Source organism: Canis lupus, chromosome 11 (assembly GCF_003254725.2).
Source record: "Canis lupus dingo isolate Sandy chromosome 11, ASM325472v2, whole genome shotgun sequence".
NCBI classification, from domain to species: domain Eukaryota; kingdom Metazoa; phylum Chordata; class Mammalia; order Carnivora; family Canidae; genus Canis; species Canis lupus.
In genome coordinates this window covers 8,454,988-8,476,342 of record NC_064253.1, presented here as the reverse complement: position 1 = coordinate 8,476,342, position 21,355 = coordinate 8,454,988, and the positions used below count along the sequence as shown (strand labels likewise).

At 33.5% G+C, this 21,355-nt stretch overlaps 1 protein-coding gene across 4 annotated transcripts in view; it reads left to right on the top strand.

Annotated features, from left to right (window-relative positions):
- Positions 1–20,679, top strand: part of DTWD2 (DTW domain containing 2) — a 114,609-nt gene extending 93,930 nt beyond the window's left edge. For 2 of the 4 annotated variants that reach the window (XM_025446699.3, XM_035697063.2), the window contains exons 5-6: positions 5,911–6,039; positions 11,605–16,951. In XM_025446699.3, the coding sequence (XP_025302484.3) occupies positions 5,911–6,039; positions 11,605–11,775 (300 nt within the window). In that variant the 3' untranslated portion in view covers positions 11,776–16,951. Of the gene's footprint in view, positions 1–5,910; positions 6,040–11,604; positions 16,952–18,181; positions 18,320–18,896 lie in introns of those variants that run through there. The other 2 variants (XR_007413896.1, XR_007413895.1) reach the window with 2 other exon arrangements.
- The last annotated feature ends 676 nt before the right edge of the window (positions 20,680–21,355 follow it).

Here is a 21,355-nt window from a genome sequence, read left to right as displayed (position 1 = left end):
CTTAGGCTAATTTATGATTCATTTTTCTATAGCCATTTATGAAGCCATTATGGCTTCTGAAACAGTACTGCTAATTGTTGAATGAGGTTTATCTTTGGTGAAAAATGTTTGACTAGCAAGACATTATAAAATTGATTATTATTTAGATAAGACTAGTTCATAAGTCACTTTCTCATATCCTGAATAAGTTTCTAATTCAAGTTTCTTGATAAAGGATATAAACTGATATAAACCTAATGTGAAAGAGTGCATATCTATAAGTGTATTTAGGTGTTGGACATTTTGAGTTTCAGTGAATATAACATAAGTTAGTTTCTATAGCATTGTTCAACAGAGACTTGTCTTTAGTAACTGTTGTTGGAAAAACTAGGATTCGGGACAGCAGAAAGTAATGCAGAGACTTGTAATCTATAGTGACATTCTTTTTCGACATTGTTTGGTGGTGTAAAGTTTTGTTAATTTACCAACATTACTCTAAAGTTATTGTCAATAATATTAAAGAAGTTTTATTTTCATGCCTCCATTAATTCTTTAAAGAGGAAGCTTATAAATTCAAATAAATATTTGTTTTATTGAATTATGAGAGATTATTATGTTTCAGTATTATTTTCAATTTTAGGAAAATTCTGTAAATTCAGAAATTTTTAAAGAATAATCAGGACTAAGAACAAGGAGATCGAAAGATTACTTCAATTCTTTGATCCCATGAATTTTTGTGTTTGTACTTTGCTTCTGGATATATTTCCATACCCACAGTTCCATTGACTTCAGATATGGCTAAATTGGGAGTTTTGTGAAAGACAAACTGGCAGATTAGATGTTTTTCTTAACAAGATAAATCAGTGATCAAGATATTTGGCTAAATTTGTGAGTTAGTAGAATTTTAATTTTGTATCATTATTTGGAGTTGCTAAAATTTGAAATTTGTAAGTGCTTAATTTTCAGGCTTATCAATTGTGTATTTGCAATTTTAACATGAAAGTTTTTGTATTTTGGAGAATTAACACCTAACTTATTTCTCATTTTGATGTATAAATTTTAAACCAAAGCTATTCTACAAGTGGAGGGGTTTTTTTGGAAATAGGTTTTCCCAGAGAAGTTCCGTTATGAAATGACATTTCTCAGGCCAACTCAGAAAAAAAAAAGAAAAGTAACTTGAACAATCACGTATTTAGGAAGTAACACTAATATTACCATTTTATCTATAACTAATGCCTGTTTCACTTTTATTTTCATCAAATTTTCTGTGTTTCAACATTAGTCCTGAAATCTCTACGAAAGAATTTTGTAGGCTTCAGAGTGTGGCAGTGCTGGATTAAGGCATGGATACTGATGTTTGTGAGTAACTTTCATACTGTGTAGAAGAAGACCCTTCCTTCTATATCATTGTTTTAAAACCATGTTCAGAAGAACCCTACAATTCTTGAGAGTTGCCTCAGTCTTGCTTTCCAGAAGACTAGCTTTGTTTTTATTTGTTTCATGTTTTGAAGTTTGCCTAACCTTTAATTATTAGCTTGGTGATAGAGTTCTGCTCTTGAATAAGACTTTATAGATTCATTTGTCTGCTCTACCATGACTGATTTTAGAACCTTGAGTTAGTTACTTCACCTTCTGTGCTTTTGTTCTGTCTTGAGTACAATGGAGCTCATAATAGTACTTACTTCATAGGGTCTTTGTGAGTATTAAAAGTGACAGTATGTGCACATTATCTGGTAGGGCACTTAGCGTCTAGTAAGTACATGAAACTTTGAACATAAGTGGCTAAGTCTTTGTTAGAACTGGCAACTGTCTGATGCCAAAGTTAGACTCTTACCACTATTAGATCATATTGTTGAATTAAACTGAGGGAATGAAAGGAATGAAGGGGATTGAAAGATTAAGGCTAGGGGAAAAGATTTAGTGCCTCTCTTTCAGAGGTCTGCTCATAGGCTTAGATGATGAATCTTGCTTGTGGAAGGTCATAGAAGAAAGGCTGCTGAAGAAAGGAGGGTTTTTATGTGTGTCTTCCAGTGGTGAAGACTTTAGGATACTACTAAAAGGGAGTTTATTTCAGCCTATTCTAGACAAGAAGTGTTTCAGGATGCCTGGAAAATAGATTGCTTTTCCTAGAAACCTATAAGAAGGAGGCTGATCAAGTGATTAGAAGGTCTTGTGATTCTTAATAATTGAGAAACTCAGTAATTTTATTTAGTAATGAAACTTGGCTTAAAATAGCCTTAGTACAGATAACAAGTAGTCACCATCAAATTATAAAGATAAAACATTTGTGAGGCCTGGAGGTATGAATTAAAGTTTTAATTTTGAGGTCTTTTTTTAGTTTATTTTGTTTGACAAATGAATTGACTATATTATAGTAAATTATTTAAAAATGCTTACATTATATTATGCAGGGAAGCCATGGCATGTTATTGCCTTGCATATTTACTTGTTTTGTGGCCCTAAAAGCTGTTACTAAACTACTGTACATGCTATGTCATCCAGATTTTTAATGACACGTCACTTAACAAAAACAGCTAAAGTTTTGCTAGGAAGGAAACATTTGAAAAAGCCCTTTTTAAAGGTGATCAGTTTCAGACTGTTAACTAGGTATTCTTGTGTGTTAAATATATATTTAAGATTTAATAGGAGAGAAGGAAGGAAGGCATTATAACAAAAGAGTTTCCAGGAATTCAAATTTTAGCCAATTCAGAGAATCAATGGAAAAGATCTGATGCTAAATCTAGAAACAAGAATTGGAAGAGTTGGCTGTTTCTAAAATGGGAGTTATATTATAGCCTCACAATCCATACTGGTAGAATTCTAAACCAACCACTGATTTTCCTGTTCCTAAAGAAGTTACATCAAGAATAGTCAAACGACTTAAACCCAAAGAGAACTAGCTTCCAAAAAGTTCAAAATTACTGAAGTGTTCTTTGAGTCAGCATGGCTTTTCATATTTGGAAATTAAGTTTCTATGTAATAATTATATATCACTATTATAATAATTATATGATACATTAATTGTACTATGATATATAATTATAGTTAATATTATATATTATATATAACTTAGGATTGATTGCTAAAAGATAGGTTTTAACACCATTAGGTCCATCTATAAGAATTTTATAGGTGAGGAAGAACTGAGAAATGAAATAACTTGATTAAGATTAATTGATTAGCTATTATCAGGTTTGATATAATAATCCTGGTCTTTCAACAGACTCTCATACTTTAGTCAGATATTAATTTTTTCTTTTATTGGAATGGTTATTTTTGCCTTGGATTTTCTTGAATTTTTCTTTAAGACAAGGCACTTTCTGACATTATTTATTATGATGCCTGTGATTTCTCAAGAAGATGGATCAACAGTATTTCTTTTTGTTTTTGCTCATTTACCTACTGAATCAAGAGTGGTGAAGGTAAGATAGCACAAAAGCATAATAGACCCTGTGAGATCACATTAACACACTCTAATAACATGCATATTGATGGTATGACAGATCTTAGTTACTTACACTTTTAAATATATCTGGTCCTGGAGAAATGATTTGTGAAGGACATTATGAAGTCTTCTAACCTTTGGTAAATTTCAGAATCTGAGTTTTTATATAGCCATGTGGGTCACAGTAAGAAGTGAAACTCTTCTCTGAAATAACAAACTTCTTTTTTATTTTTTAAAATATTATTTTATTTTATTTTTTACAAACTTCTTTTTTAAAAATCAAATTTGTTCCAGGGGTGCCTGGGTGGCACAATTGGTTAAGCCTTGACTCTTGGCTTCAGCTCATGTTGAGATCTCAGTGTTGTGAGATTGAGCCCTTCATGGGGCTCTGCAGTCAGCGCAGAGTCTGTTTGAGATTCTCTCGCCTTCTTCCTCTGCCCCTGCCTCCTGCTCACTCTCTCTCTCTCTCAAATAAATAAAATAAATCTTAAAAAAAAAGAAATAGAATCAAATTTGTTCCAATAAGCAAAATTTATTATGAACTTTGCATGTTTCCCAAAGTTGTTTTTGTTGTAATCAGAGATTTATTATCAAATTCTCCAGTTATAGACTTGAGTGCTGAAAGCAGTAGCTGGCTGTACTCTGTTTTCTAGTTGACCTGAAGTCATATCAAAGCTGTTAGTAATTACAGTTAATCAACATTATGAATTATTCTTACAGTTATGTAATCATAGGCTTTCTTTTTATCATTATACATCTTTCTGTAACCATTTGTCTCCATCTCTTTCCCTCCCTGCATCTATTTTCCGTGTTTTACTAAGTTGGTAGAAATGCAGAGTGATTTTAATGTATGATTATTTCTAAAACATTATCAGTTAAATATGCTGTAAAGAATGCTTTCCAAAACTAAATACATTCTATAGTAAATCTTTTACAATGCCAACTTTGCTTTTCTCCCTTTCTCTTCCTCTCTCCCTCTTCCTCTTTTTGAGGATACAAGTTGTAGAGAATTCTTGGAACAAAATGCATTCAGAGTAGAAGGACCATATGTCTCATCATGGGGAGACTGCATAAGTAACAAGGGAAGAAGAGGACTGAGGGACAAGTTTCCATTGTGAAGGGATGAGAGACTCACGTAACTTCAGAGGTGGTAGAAAAGGAGAAAGAACACCTGATTTTATTAAGTTGCTGTGTGTTAAGACATAGACACCACTACTTCATTCCACATGCTTATATATTTTATGAGTAAAAGCTGAAATTCTCATCTACCCACAAATCTTTAAATGTGATTCTGTAAAGAGTGTGGGCTAAGAATTTAGTTTCATGAGTGTAAGATTACTTGAGATTCATTTAATTAAAATAGGAATCAAAAGGTCAGAATGTTGACATTTGATGTTTTTTTTCTTTCTTATGTCAGACTCTGTGTCAATCATCAGGTCTCTCTCAGCTAAACGTGTGTGTATGTGCACGTGTGCATACAGTCATACACCTGTCAATTTATATTAAGAAATAATGGAAGACTAAACCATAAAATTAAATTAAAAAAACCTGTCAGTTCTCCAAGTGATTAATTATTTTCACTTTCACTACAATGCATGAAGGTTTCATTTGTTCCATATTCTCTCCATTTGGTGGTGGTAGTCTTTTTGATTTTAACTGTTTTAGCAAGTGTGAAATGTTATCTCATTGTGATTTTAATTTTCATTAAGTCATATGAGCACTTTTACATGTACCTATTTGCCTTTCTTATATTTTCTTTTGTGAGGTGTCTTTTCATTCTTATGCCCACTGGGAAGGCGTTATTAGTCTTTTTACTTACAATTTGTAGAATTCGCATGTATTTTGGATATATTTTCAATATCAGATATATGTGTAAGTATCCTCTTTGTTTAACAATAACAATAACCAGGGATCCCTGGGTGGCGCAGCGGTTTGGTGCCTGCCTTTGGCCCAGAGCGCGATCCTGGAGACCCGGGATCGAATCCCATATCAGGCTCCCAGTGCATGGAGCCTGCTTCTCCCTCTGCCTCTCTCTCTCTCTCTCTCTTTCTCTCTGTGACTATCATAAATAAATTTAAAAAATTAAAAAAAAAACAATAACAATAACCAAAGGATATTATGTATGAAAGATACTGATACGTTTAATATTTTTTTTGAAAAAGGATTTATTTATTTATTTGAGAGAGAGAGAGAGCATGAGCGGGGTGGGAGGGTGGTGCAGAAGTAGAGGGAGAGTAAGAATCTCAAGCAAACTCCCTGCTGAGCTTGGAGCTGATGTGGGGCCTGATCTCATGACCCTGAGATCATGACCTAAGCTGAAATCAAAAGTTGGATGCTTACCCAACTGAGCCATTGAGCTTCCCAATGCCTTTAATACTTCTAAACTGGTGATTTTGGAAGGAAATTAACTAGTAGTTAAAACATAGACTTTATAATTTTAAATTTAAAACAAAATTATATTCTGTTATTCTGTTTTTTGGTTTCAGGTGCAGTTAAAAACTAGCATTTCTAGTCAGTATGTAATTCGGACGCAACCAACTAATAGGTGCCTTTCTACACTGGAATGTGCAGCTGCTGCTCTTTCCATTTTGGAGAAAAATAATTACATACAAGAGGTATGTCTTTGGAAGGTTATATATTTTTTGAAAGTAAGCATTTTGGTTAGATTTTATCTAGAAAATTTAGAAATGCGTAATTTATGAGATTTGCAACTCAGGTGTCAAATTGAATGTATCTGTGATAGAAATTTGTGTGCATTTATAACCTTCTTTCCCCCCTCTGGTATTTTTCTGTGTTAGTTTAGCATCCAGATTGCATTATTTAAATATTCATTCTAAGCTGTGCAAACAGCATTTGTAATAAGCTAAATTGCTTTTAAGTAGTACAACATTAAATACAGGGGTTTTTTGGTTAGATTTTTCTTTAATTATTTTGTATATTTCTTTTAGCATTTTGTTTTCTTAGACACAACTTTTTTCTTTTATAATTAAAAGAATATTTTACAGCAACTCTTTTTTCTATTGGTGCTTTTATTTAAGAAGGTGTACCAACTTTCTGTTTATCTTATTCACTGCTTGCTTAGTTAGAGTAGAAGAAAGATAATTTTTTGAGAAAAAAACACCTGCAGAATATGAAAAGGTTATAACCTGCAATCATCATTTTATTTAATTTCCATAAAAGCCTGATGATTTCATATATAATTAATAATCATAAGTAAAGAATAATGTTCATCGAGCTCACAAACAACACCTCCATCTTTTGGAACATGTAGGAAACTTTGCAGTTAAGGCAAAAGAAAAAAAAGAATAGCAAAATAAGATAAATTGTTAGACTTTTTTAATCACTGAAGATTTTTTTTTTTTGAAGATTTTTGATAAATATAACTCAAGAAGAAAAGTCAGAGGATAATAAGCATAGCTAAATGGGGTTTTAGGACTCTTCTTTCTGACACATACAATACACACATATACAGAGTACTCATTCCTGCCTCCTCTGTCTCTCCCTGTCTCTCTCTTTCTCTCTCTCTCATGATACACTATGGGTACTATTACAAGAGTGTGCCTTACCCATGAAGGAAATTTCAGTAATGAATAAAAGCTCAGATCAGAGAAACTGGATAAGTTACCAAGAAAAAGAACAGAAGATGTCCAGAGCAAGGAGAGTTAAAGAATGCCAGGAGCAAGTCTTGAATTGCCTTTTGCCTCTTCTCTACCCTAAGCTATGGGAAATGTCAGAGTTGGAGGCTTTTCTTCTTTTGAAAAGAAGTAGGCTTTCATGAGTAGGCTTTTTGTGTGTGTGTATCTGTGTAAGTAAGTAGACTTTATTTTGTGTCTAGGCAATTTCTCTGGCTATTCTCTCTCCTTTGAGAAAGAAAAAAATTTCATGAGGAACCATACATCTTTTTCTAAATGACCAGAGAGTGTTTTCAACTTTTCTCCCTCCACTCTAACTTTAGCACCTGCTCCCATGTACCTAGCCATCAACATAGCACTTTATATACCCCTATACTTGTTTTTCCATTTTGTTTATATATTCTTGAAAAAAATAACGTACTCTTTTTAGGTATCTTAAGGATGAAGCTGAGTGCTATTATTTAAACTCGCTTTCTGTACAGTCTCTGTATTTTCCATTTTGTTGATTTAAAATTCTATGATCAGCCAACATCAGACCAAGGACCCATTAAATGTTCAAATCTTGAGGGAAATATGTAATATTCTTTGGCTGTGGATTTGAAACTTTATTTCTTCTCCTCCTTTTGGGTTCTGAAAAGAATTGCCTATGGACTTATATCTCTTATTTCTACATTGGAATTAGGTCTTTACTTCAATTCTAAATAGAAACTTTAATATTGGTAGTGGTAGTGATTTAATAATGTTGTAATATAGTAGGGCTAGGGTTTTTTTTATCATTTTTGTACTGCTACTGCCAATGCTGCTACTGCTCCTCCCTTCCTAGTTTCATAAGATGTATGATTCTGGTATTAGTTAAGGTACAGTTACAACAGGAAGCTTACCTTAAGTTCTGAGTACAATATCTAACAACAAGCAAAGTTCAAGATACAGAATGGCGACAGGATCCGTCCTGTCTTCAGCTTTTGTTATTGTCTGTGGATCAAATTGTACATGAAATCCCAAAGTGATAGCCAGGTCCTGCAGTTCTCTTTCTGTTTGCTTTGATCACCAGGAGTAGTCATACTTCAGTGGCCAGGAGTGGAAAAAGGGTGTTTGACAATCAGATGGGTGATTTGGGAGGTGCTGATAAGATTCTTGGCTGGAGCACAAGCAGAAGAAATGCATAATGGAACATCCCAAGTTGCTTATTATTACAGCTGGCAAAAAATAAAAAATAAAAATAAAAAATTAGCTTTCCCAGTAGGGGAATCCCAAGTTTAGCCTGTTCAGATCTGGCTACAATTAAAAATATATATATATCAGTTCATTCCTCTGAGAAATGCAGTTACCATCTGTTCTGAACATAGGTGTGTTCCCTTTCATGGAGAGGAAGACTGTGACCTATATTTTCCCCCCAGTAACCTTTAATTAGGGGCCTCCTAATGAAATATTAAGACAATGGGGCAGAGTAGTAATTTTTCAGCTGGCTTTATTCTGCTGAATAAAGGTAAGTAGGGCTCCTCAAAATAAAGAACTTGGCATGGAATAGCCTTCTTAGTCTGTTGTTTCATCCTCGTCCTTTATTCCTGAGCAGTTTTTGAGACACTAACAGTAGCTCTGGGTGAGCTTTGAAGCAGATTTGAATGAAACCTCCATCACTTATCATCATCACTTTTTGCCCCTGAGCAAGTCACATAATCTTCTTGTGCTTGTTAATTTATCTACAATGTATCAAGAATAGTTACCTCTTAGTACTGTTGTAGAATAATGTGTGTTAATTGCCAAACACCGGGAGCTCCAGAAGCATTAATCCCTGTGTTGTTGTTCCTTGCCGGTCCCCCTTCCCCCCAGATTCTTGCCAATACATTGACCAAAATTCTGAAGTGAAGGTTGGTAATTTACATTCACCTATTGTAATATTTACCAGGGCTTTTCACACCTTGGAAGTCTTGAACTTGGGAATCTTTTTTATAATGGAATTTTTTCTGCTTAAGTTACCTTATGAGCCTGTATAGCTAAACAGGGTCAAGCTGTGTGTATAGTCTATGTGCCTTAACTCTGCTCAACAATAGTAGCTGGTCAGTAAGGATCCCTGGAGAACTGTCATTTTATACATGCAGACAGAAGGATTTACAAAACACTGATTTCCCTTCAGATAAACTTTTAGAAATGAACTTGTTTTGAAAGTGGAGGATTTTCTTTGTTCCTCTGAACAAGTCTATTTCTCCTATAGCTTCTCATTGCCTCAGATCTGTTAGTTCATACAGAAGCCTTGTTGTTTATTATCAGGTATTGTGCTAAACATATTAAATGCATCCACTTACTATAACCTAATAATGACCCTGTAAGCTTGACATCAGTTTCCTCATTTTACAGATTAATAAAATGACAAGGAGAGGTTGTATGATTTACCTGGGAACACATAGCTGGTAATGATTATACCAGTCAGCGTTGGCTAGATCTGGCTGCAGTAACTTAACACTCCAAAGTCAGAATGGCATAACACAACACACAACCGAGCTGTGTGCCTCTGTCACACTTTGTGTCCATTGGGACTGCCAGGGGGCTTGTGCTTGCCGCAGTCACTTAGGGGCCAGGCTGATGGAGGCACCATCTAGATATGTCATTCTCCTTTCATCAAGGAAGGCATAAGGGGAGTTGTGAATCATACATTCTTTTAAAGCTTCTGCCCAGGGGTAACACACAGTATTCATGTCCATATTTCGCTAACCACAGAAAGTTATATGGCCTTATCTAACTTCAAAGATGGAGGACTGGTGTATTTGTGAACAGCGCTACTGACTATCACAGAGATGGAGTGGGGATCCAATCCAGAACTTTCTCCAAATCTCATTCTCTTAATTCCTTCAGAAAAATGATAGAATCTTATTTTCAGAAGGTAAACATTGGAGGCCCTTAACAATAGGAATATTAGCGTTCTATCCCTCAGGAATCTAATAAACATGGTGAATAGCGATAGAACCTTCAGTTGTCTTAGTCTGTATATAGTCCTAGATATGTTTTCTAGGGATGAGGTTTCAGGATCCAGTCAGTCTATGCTGACTCTGTAAAGAATTATATAGTCATTTCCATTTTCCCTCTTTTATTTGATGAGATGAAGACATTAAAAGAAATCATGATAGCAAATATAAGGGGTTTCTACAATAGTGGCATGCAGAGCTTTTCAGAGTGTTTGTCTCTTTTCCTTTGGTGTGTGTCAGGGATTACATTTGGTTGCATGTAACAGAGCTGTTACTGCAGTGCTTGAATCATGTATATACTGGCTTCTTTTTCTCCTGCATGTAAGAAATGCTGAGGTGACCAGTCCAGGGCTGGGGATCTCTTTTGTCTTTCTGTCCATCATCAGATGTATTTGACTTTGATCTTTACGTTTATTGCACTGTAATCACAAGATGGCTGTCCCACCTCTAACCGTCTTTTCCAGGCAAGAAAAAAGTGCTGGGATCATGACCTGAGCCGAAGGCAGACGCTTACCTGAGTGAGCCACCCAGGCGCCCCTTTTCCCTTCATTTCTAAAAAAGTTTGCTTACTCAAGTTTACTATTATTATTTGAAAGATTTACAGCAGGGAAAGAATCTGACTTAAAATATATTTTAAACATGTGAGAGGGTGTTTTTTTGTGTTTTTTTTTTTTTTTTTTTTTTTTTTTTATCTTTGAATTTGAAAAACTTGGGGTCAGGCATGTGTTCTAGTTGTTTTGTAAGCTTCACCATTCTTTGTTATCATATGGGTCTGCCCAGTTGATGTGGTTATGTTATATGACTGGTCCTGTAGGTATTTGGCTTTAGACAGGTACGTATGTAGTTAGAATTATTTCAAATGCACCAAAACTGAGATATTTAACTTGTATGTGGTCCCTGGACCAACGTGCAAGAGTTCATAAGCCTCTCACCCGTTGCTGCCATTGTCTGATTGTTCTCAGGCAGCAGAAGCTTGCACCAGTCTGTGACGGAAACTGAATTAAGAGGGTAGCTCAGTCCATTGATAGTCTGATTCTTGATTTTGGCTCAGGTCATGATCTCAGAGTCATGGGATAGAGTTGAGCTCCACATTGGGCTCTGCACTCAGTGGGGAGTCTACTTGTTTCCTCCTCTCCATCCCCTCCCCCACCTGCGTGCATGCACAAGTGTGGTCTCTCTCTCTCAAATAAATGAATAAAATCTAAAAAAAAAAGAAACCGAATTAACTAATTTATATCTAAAGATCTCTTTTACTCTGTTACAGATTAAATTATTATAATGTAACAGTTTTTTGAGGTTTTTGAATATATTAATGTATAAAAGTATATTTGGACTTCATCATCTATATGGAAAATTAGTTACTTTTGTCTTTTTACTGGAATTCCTTAGTGCTATGTAAGATATGAATTAAAAGAAATTATATATATAGAAATCATCATATATTTAGTAGAATGTCTATTACTACTCATAGTTAAAAGCCAATAATGGTAAAGAAACGTAACAGTCCCTGTTTCTGAAGAAAAAGCTAGATATACAATATCATGATTCGTTACAGACACTATTTTAGTATCTTTTTTTATCTTCACAGACTTTGCTTCGTCCTCTTCAAGCTTTATGCTCTTTCCAGCTTCAGCATGGTGCTCAAATTCGCCTCAGCAAGGAACATCTTCTGAAGAATGGATTATATCCTAAGCCAATGCCAAAGAACAAACGCAAACTCAGGAAAATGGAGCTGTTAATGAACAGTGTTAAAATTTAGTACAGTTGTTCCGTGGTGCTAGTTATGGCGTCTTTCACTGACAAGACGAGGTTAAGTTTTCCAGAAATTTAAGTCTGTGAGTTTTTGACTGTCTAAAGAATGAGAGTTGCATACTAAACTTGCCCAGAAGGAAGTAAACCAAATAGTCATAAAAAAACAACAACAAAATTTCACTGACTCCATAAAAAGCAAGGTTTTATAGTTTATTTGTTTTAAAAAATGTGCCTCTAATACATTTTTTCAGATCCATTGTTTGAAATGTGATTAGTTATTGAGAGAGTTAGAAGTTTGTCTTTATAAAATGGAAAGAAATTATTGTATCTGATGGGGGCAGTATTGTTTTCATTAATGTTTATAGATAGATTTGGACCTATAATAGAGGGTACTTACATCAGTATGCAATCTTGCACATAAAGTTTATAGTTTGCAATAAGTAACAAAAATAATGATCATCAAGTAGTTTAGATTGAATTAATTTATTTCATAGAAAAACAGATTAAGGAGACTATATTCTTTAGGGACTAAATTTTGAATTCAACTATTATGATTTAAGTGTTCTATTAATTGCCTGAATTTTTTGGTATTAAGGTATAATTGGAATATAAGATTTTATTAGTTTCAGGTGTTTACCATAATGATTCAATATTTAAATACGTTGCAAAATAATCACATTATAAGTCTAGTTAACGTCCCTCACCGTACATATTTCCAAAATGTTTTTCTGAAAAAAAAAAAATGTTTTTCTGGTGATGAGAACTTTTAAGATAGACTTTCTTACACTTTCCAATATGCAGTATTTGCAATTTTACAGAATTATTAACTGTAGTCACCATGCTTTATATTAATATCCCCATGACTTTATAACTGGTAGTTTCTTTTGACCCCATTCACCCCCTTTGCCCACCAAACACCCTCTGCCTCTGGCAAACACCAGTCTATACTCTGTTTCTATGAGTTTTTTTTTAAAGATTCCACATACAAATGATATCAAATCATATTTATCTTTATGTGACTTATTTCACTGAGTATTAATGTCCTCCAGGTCCATCCATGTTGTCACAAATGACAAGATTTCATTCATTTCTATGGCTGAATAATAATCCATTGTATACACACAATAATACATTGTATACACACCGCATTTTCTTTTTTCATCCATTGATGGCTGTTTAGGTTATTTCTATATCTTGGCTATTGTAAATAATGCTGCAGTGAGCACAGAGGTGCATCTTTTCAAAGTAGTCTTTTTGTTTTCCTTGGTAAATATCCAGAGGTGGAATTACCAGATCATATAATAGTTCTATTTTTAACTTTTTGAGGAATCTCCATACTGCTTTCCAGTGTGGCTGCACCACTTTGCATTCCCCCTAGCAGTGCACGAGGGTTCCCCTTTCTCCGCATTTTCTGTGACAGCCCTTGTTATTACTTGTCTTTTTGATACTAGCCATTCTGACAGGTGTGAGATGACAGCTCATGGTGGTTTTGATTTGTATTTCCCTGATGACAAGTGATGTTGAGCATCTTCTCACATACCTCTTGGCCATCTGTATGTCTTCTTTAGAAAAATGTCTATTCGGATCCTCGGCACATTTTTTTTTTGCCCATTTTTAAATCAAATTGTTTTTTGTTTTTCTTTTGCTGTTATATGAGTTCTTTATATATTTTTGTTATTAACCCCTCATCAGATATCAGAACATGCAAATATTTTCTCCCATTCCATAGGTTGCCTTTTCATTTTGTTGATTTCCTTTGATGTGCAGAAGCTTTTTCGTTTGATGTAGTCCCATCTATTTATTTTTACTTTTCTTGCTTATGCTTTTGATACCTGATATGAAAAATCATTGCTAAGACTGATTTTTTTTCTAGTTTTATGAGTTTCACATCTTACATTCAAATCTTTAATCCATTTTGAGTTAATTTTTGTGTGTGGTGTTAAATAGTGGTCTAGTTTCATACTTCTGCATGTGGATGTAGCTTTTCCCAATATCATTTATTGAAAACTATCCTTTCCCCACTGTATATTCTTGGCTCCTTTGTCATAAATCATAATTCAATTGATCATGTATGTGTGGCTTTATTTTTGAGCTCTATTCTATAGTTCCATGGATATATTCATGTGTTTTAATGCCAATAACCATACTATTTTGATAGCTATAGCTTTTCTATGTACTTTGAAATTAGGGGGTGTGATGCTTCTCTCTGTTTCTTTTTCTCAAGATTGCTTTGGCTCTCTGGGGTCTTTCGTGGCTTCTTAAAAATTGTTTATTCTCTACCTATGAAAAATGCCATTAGAATTTTGATATGGATTGCAACGAACCTGGAGTTTGCTTTGAGTAGTAGCCCTAATTTTGAAAGAGGTGCATGTAATTTTGACATAGCATACATTTTTATTTGTAATACTCTGGGTAAGTTTGGATTTTTCAATACTCATAGGTTTATTGACTATGATAAACTAGTCCTTTTGAAGTTTTCACATGGAAATAACTGAGCTAGAATATAATACAACTATAATTTCAAGAACATATTTTTCTAACTAGGGTTATTTAAATCTTTTTTGGTGGCAAAAACTCAATTGCAGAGATTAAATTTCTCCCACCTTCTTGGAAAAATATTTACTGACATTTTATATAGTATTAGAGAGATGTATGTAATATATATTTATATCTAACTTAAATCTACTGCAGTTGTATACACATCTTGGCAAGAAGGGACTTGGTTTTGTTCTTTATTTATGACTTCTAGAGTTTTCTGTATCCAGTTTTAAGTTGTAAGGAAAAACTAAATGTATGATTTAAAAGTAAGCTTGTTACATATATGTTTGTATGTGTGATAAATGAGTATATACCAGTGGTTATTTCTGACCGTTTCCAAACTTTTTATTTCTATTATTGACCTGGATTAGACCCTTCTTAAAAACTTTAATGCTAGTCCTAATTGGAATGCTAATGAATGTTTGAGGGAACTATGCAGAAAATATTTTAAAATACTAAACAGAAGTGAGATTTCTATCTTGTATTACTGACTTTTTTTTGGATTTAAATACAGGTTAGCTCCTATCAAATGACTATCAAGGTATAATAGAAAAGAAATAGTAATAATAATGTATAATGGTTTCCTAACAAATGGATTAAAATAATCTTACAGTAATTTTTTCAGTTTAATTAAAATTTGCAAATTTATTTTATCCATTATTATTGCATTTTAAAAAGGAAATCACTATAGAATATACCATATAAATCTTTAAATTGTACTTTAATTTTTGTTGATTTTTTAAAGAATAATTACTATCTTTATCTTTTAGCTACAGCTATATAGGGTAATTTTTGAACACTTACAAAAGCTTAAAATTAGTATTTTTGGAAATGTATAAACATCTTTAAAGAAAGTATATATAATTTTCCAAATTATTTTACTGACCTCTTAAATTATTTTATTAATTTTTTATTTTTACTGACTTCTTGACAAGGTGATTTCATTTACTCTTCTTCGGTATTCACTGCTTCTTTAGTCACTTGCTCTTATTAGGCATTTTTAGAAACTATTATCAATAGTATCAATAGTTTTAGTTATTAAAAATACTCAAAGTATGAAGATTTTAACTGAAAACTTGACCTGGCTTTTAAAGTTATTTTTATTTTTATAGTATTATTTGGCTTTTTAATTCAGATGCTTTATATTTGCTTGATTTGCCTGGGGTTGTTCCAGTTTTTGTGGATTTATTGCACACTCCAGCTACACTTTGATGTTGGGTAGATTGTTTTGTGAATTGGTATTTGAACCATGTAACTTAGAGGATAGTATTTCTTTATATACAAGGTGATCATGGGTTTCGTCAGCCCAGTGTGTTGGGTTGAAAATCATCATGTAATGAGGTATTATTTTTAGTTTCTTGCATATGTGAGTATAAAGCATTGAGAGCTACAGTATACGAAGCAAGTCACAGTGCCTGGCAGATTTCTCTGGGTTGGATTACAGGACTTTTTATGCGGAACATTAGAGTTAATATTAAGGAAAATTATATTTCCCTATTTTAAGACTCCAATCCAACTTTCCATGAACATTACAACGTTAGGGGTTTGTCCCAAGATTTTGGAAGGTGCAAGCTTATTAGTGAATTATATGGAAGAGCATTTCTGCAGTTTGCTCATCACATATTCCCTTTTATTGTCCAAATCGCCTGTTTAAAAAATGTGATTGTGTTGTTAGACAATCCTTTCCATTGAATGTTGATGAATTTCAGGGAAGTAAATTGTTGACCCTTGGATACAATTGTCATTGGTATAGAAGTAAAATTTACTGATGCCATAAGTAAAAAAAAAAAAAAAACTAGATTTGTCTTGGTGAACTCAAAAGTTTAATGTAATGAGCCTTTAACTATGTAGATTTATTCCTTAAAAATAGATATGAGTGGATGTCTTTATAGGTAAATAATACTGTGGTTTAGATGTAATGAAACTTTACATTTAATTGTATCCCATGGCATAGAATGAATCACTACCTCTTAATTTTTCAATCTAAAATTTTGATTTACTGGATTTGCTTAGCATATTCTCCTCCCTTTTTCTTTTTTCTTTTTCTTTTCTTTCTTTTTTTTTTTTTGCTTTATTGAGGAATCACTGACAAAATTGTGAGACATTTAAAATGTACAACATAATGATTTGATGATACACATATACATTATAAAAGGATTCTCCCTATCAAGTTAATTAATACATCTACCACCTCACATGATAATCTTTTTTTTTCTATGTGTAATAACATTTAAATTCTACTGTCTTGGCAAATTTCAGTTATACAGTCCAGTGTTATCAGCTGTAGCCCCCATGTTCTCCCTTCTTTCTCCTCTTACTTTCTTCTTCCCAGGCTCTCTCCTCCCTCCCTCCTGACTCTGACTGTCCTCTTTCCTTTTCTACTGACTGTCTTTATAGGTAAATAATACTGTGGTTTAGATGTAATGTTTATCCTGTCTGCTAGTTTTTTTTTTTTTATGTGTACCAATTATTTGTGCATCCCTGCATAAGTAGTTTTTTTTTTATGAAAGATCCTGTAGTGGTCTTAACAGATTATAATTTTATATTTAAAATTTGTGCAGGAAATCAGGCAGTGCGCTATGACTTACTCTATGCTGATGACTTGCCTCCCTTACTCTACTAAAAAAATGCACACTAGAGAAAGATGTAATTGTTTATTAGTCTTTAATAATTGTTCATTGAATCAACAAATAAGAATTCTTTAAGAGGGATACCTGGGTGGCTCAGCAGTTGAGCACCTGCCTTTCGCTCAAGGAGTGATTCCGTGGTCCCAGGATTGAGTCCCACATCAGGCTCCCTGCATGGAGCCTGCTTCTCCCTCTGCCTCTGAGACTGTCTGCCTCTCTCTGTGTCTCTCATGAATAAATAAATAAAATTCTTTCAAAAATTTTTTTAAGGAAACTTTTTAATACAGGATTTAAAAAAAAACTGAGGTAGATATCCTTTGAAAAGAAATTATAATTTACTTTTGTTTAAAGGTATGTTAAGAAATTAAAACATTCTTATTTATTCACTTCTTTTAGTTGAGGTATAATTTAAATATAACATTAATTAGTTTCAGGTGTACAGCATAATGATTTGATTGATATTTGTGTACACCATGAAGTGATCACCACAATAAGCCTATTATTATTTGTTATCATATGAAGTTACAAAATTTTTTTCTTTAATGACAACTTTAAGATCTACTCTCAGCAACATTCAAATATGCAACATAGTATTTTTGACTATAGTCACTATGCTATACACTTACCTCTCATGACTTATTTTATAACTGGAAGTTTGTATCTCTTGAACCCTGTCACTCATTTTGCCTACTTCTCATCCTCCTCCCCTTTGGCAACTACCATTCTGTTCTGCATGTGTTTGTTTTGGGTTTTTATTTTTTATATTCCATATATAAGTGATAGCATGTGATATTTGTCTTTCTTGGTTTGGTTTATTTCATGTAGCCTATTACCTCAAGGTCCACTTATGTTATTGCAAATGACAAGGTTTTGTTCTTTTTTATGACTGAGTAGTACTCCATTGTACAAGTATACCACATCTTCTTTATCCATTGATCCATTGGTGGACTCTTGGGTTGTTTCCATATCTTGGCTATTGTAGATAATGCTGCAGTGAACATAGGGGTGCATAAATGTTTTCAAATTAGTGTTTTTGGGATGCCTGGGTGGCTCAGTGGTTGAGTGTCTACCTTTGGCCCAGGGCGTGATCCTGGAATCCGGGATTGAGTCCTGCTTTGGGTTTCCTGTGGGAAGCCTGCTTCTCCCTCGGCCTGTGTCTCTGTGTCTCTTTTTCTCTCTGTGTTTCTCATAAATGAATAAATAAAATCTTTAAAAAAGAACCCAAATTAATGTTTTTGTTTTGTGCAGGTAAATACCCAGAAGTGGAATTTCTGGATTATATGGTAGTTTTAATTTTTTTGAGGAATCTAAAGTACATCTACTTCAGGATTCTTTTGTATGCTAATAGCATTTACTCATTTCTGTCTCCAAATATGTTATTTACAGGTAAAAAATTTCTTATTACATTTTTATGTGTAATTTTATGGGAAACAGTTGATATGAAAAAGGCAATAACGTACAATATGGTCATCAGATTTTATAAATATATTTGCCTATCATTTTGGCTTTATTAAATAGTTTTACTTGTAGAGTTGCTTCTTTCTTAATAAAATCAGTGAAGAAATATTTATTTATTTATTTATTTATTTGTTTAAGATTTTATTTATTCATTCATGAAAGACACATAGAGAGGCAGAGACACAGGCAGAGAGAGAAGCAGGCTCCACCCAAGGAACCTGATATAGGACTTGATCCTGGAACTGCAGGATCATGCCCTGGGATGAAGGCAGACAGACGTTCAATGCTGAGCCACCCAGGCGTCCCAAGAAATGTTTTTTTTTTTTGTAACTTTTAAGTATACATGACAGACCTTGATTTTGGATCTAAAATGAAAGTTTCTCCTTTTTTTTCCATTTATGGAATAGCTAATATTATAGAAATGAAAACAGTGTTTTAACAGCATATTTTCTTTTCTTTTCTTTTTTTCTTTTCTTTTCTTTTCTTTTCTTTTTATTTATGATAGTCACACACAGAGAGAGAGAAAGGCAGAGACACAGGCAGAGGGAGAAGCAGGCTCCATGCACCGGGAGCCCGACGTGGGATTCGATCCCCGGTCTCCAGGATCACGCCCTGGGCCAAAGGCAGGCGCCGAACCGCTGCGCCACCCAGGGATCCCTTAACAGCATATTTTAATACTTTTTTAGTAACTCTCAGGACTCTCATAATTCAAATTCTAAGTGACAAATTCTATGTGACAGATACTTTCACCTGTGATGTATGTAGTCTCTCAGAAAAATATTCATACAGTGAATAAGGTAAAAGTAAAGATTAGTTGAAATAAGAGTATCTTTCAGGTAAAATACATTAACAAGTTGGCTATTACTTTAATTTGTGAAGTGTGTATTTGTTAAAATAGGAAAAGTGGATTATGTTGTCACTTTCTGATTTTTCATTTGTGCTAATTGATTTCATTACTTTGAAAAGTATTAGTACTTATTTTAGCTTAGAGTGTGTTAATGTCTTTACTGATGGGGTATAATAATAGTTTTTACTTAGAACTAGACATTTGTGATTTGTAATACCTAATATTCAGTTAATGATTAGCAGTGTTAAACTTAATTTCCATTTTAGAAGAAATAGTTAAATTACTAATGACTTAATAGTTATTTTGAATATGGTTTTACTATTTATTGTTGATAGCAAAAGTTATTTGAATTATTTTTGAAAATATAATTGCTATGTTTTATTTTCTTGGTGATTCATTTAGTAATGATAACATCATTACTAAAATATCATAAATATTTAACTTGAAATACACGAATTATTCCAGTGTTTAGCATCAAAGAACAGAGTCTTAGATATATTTATTTGGGGTAATATATCTCTGCCTGCATCTACTGTAATTTTTGAATAATGGACATGATGATGTTAGTAGTGGAATAGTCTTGGGCATCCATAAATGATTTTGCAATATAGATTAAAAGTGTAAGTTCTTTTATGAGTAGATAGATCTTTACTTAGTATTTCTCAGTAATCAGTTCAATAAACTATTTAGTAGATAATTTTTACTTAGCTTTTACTCTTTGTCAAGCCCTGTGTTAAGTACTAGAGTGATGTGGAAAACAGAGTCCTATGCCTGAGAAGTTGAAGTGCTTGTAGTTGGAGACAGATCATAATAAAATAATTTCAGGTATTGATAACTGCTATGGAACAGAGTCCTAGAGTAGAGTATGATGAGACTTTAGTCATAGTTGGGAAAGTCCTTGTTAGAGGAGGTGACATCTCAGTTTTGTGCTAAGTGGTGAGAAGGAAGCAGCACATAAATAGCTCTTAAGTTATTTTGTTTTTAAATTTAATTCCTATGTAGTTAACATACAGTGTTAGTTTCTAGTGGATAATATAGTGATTCAACAATTCTATACATGACTCAATGCTCATCATGGTAAGTGTATTCTTAATCCCCATCACCAATTTCATCTATCTGTCTACCTACCTCTCTCTGGTCACCATCTCTTTGCTATAGTTAAGAGTCTGCTTTTTGGTTTGTCCCTTTTTTGTTTTGTTTCTTAAATTCTAGATACAAGTGAATTCATATGATATTGTTCTTTTTTTCTGATGGACTTATTTTACTTAGCATTACACTGTCTAGGTCTATCCATGTTCTTATAAATGGCAAGTTTTCATTCTTTTTATGGCTAAATATTCCATTGTATATATGTACTTCCTTTTTATCCATTCATTAGTATGGTTACTTCCATAATTTGGCTACTGTAAATGATACTACAATAAACACAGTGGTGCAAATATCTTTTCAAATTATTGTCTTCGTATTCTTTAGTTAAATACCCCATAGTGTGATTACTGGATCATAATGTAGTTCTAGTTTTAGCTTTTTGAGGAGTCTCCATACTGTCTTTCATGGTGGTTGCACCAGTTTTTATTCTCACCAGTACTACACAGGGTTCCTTTTTCTCCATATCCTCACCAACATTTGTTTTTTCTTGTGTTTTTAATTTTAGCCATTCTGATAGATGTGAGGTGATATCTTACTTGCAGGGATATCTGCATTTCCCCGATGAAAAATGATGTTAAGCATCTTTTCCTTTCCTTTCCTTTCCTTTCCTTTCCTTTCCTTTCCTTTCCTTTCCTTTCCTTTCCTTTCCTTTCCTTTCCTTTCTTTCTTTTCTTTTCTTTTTTTCTTTTCTTTCTATTTTTATTCGTTAGAGACACAGTGAGAGAAGCAGAGACATAGGCAGAGGGAGAAGCAGGCTCCTAGCAGGGAGCCTGATGTGGGACTTGATCCCAGAACTCCGGGATCACACCCTGAGCCAAAGGCAGATGCTTAACTGCTGAGCCACCCAGGTGTCCCTTGAGCATCTTTTCATATGTCTGCTGGCCATCTGGATGTCTTGTTTGGAGAAATGTCTGTTCATGTCTTCTGTTTATTTTTTAATTGACTTATTTGGCTTTTTTGGTGTTGAG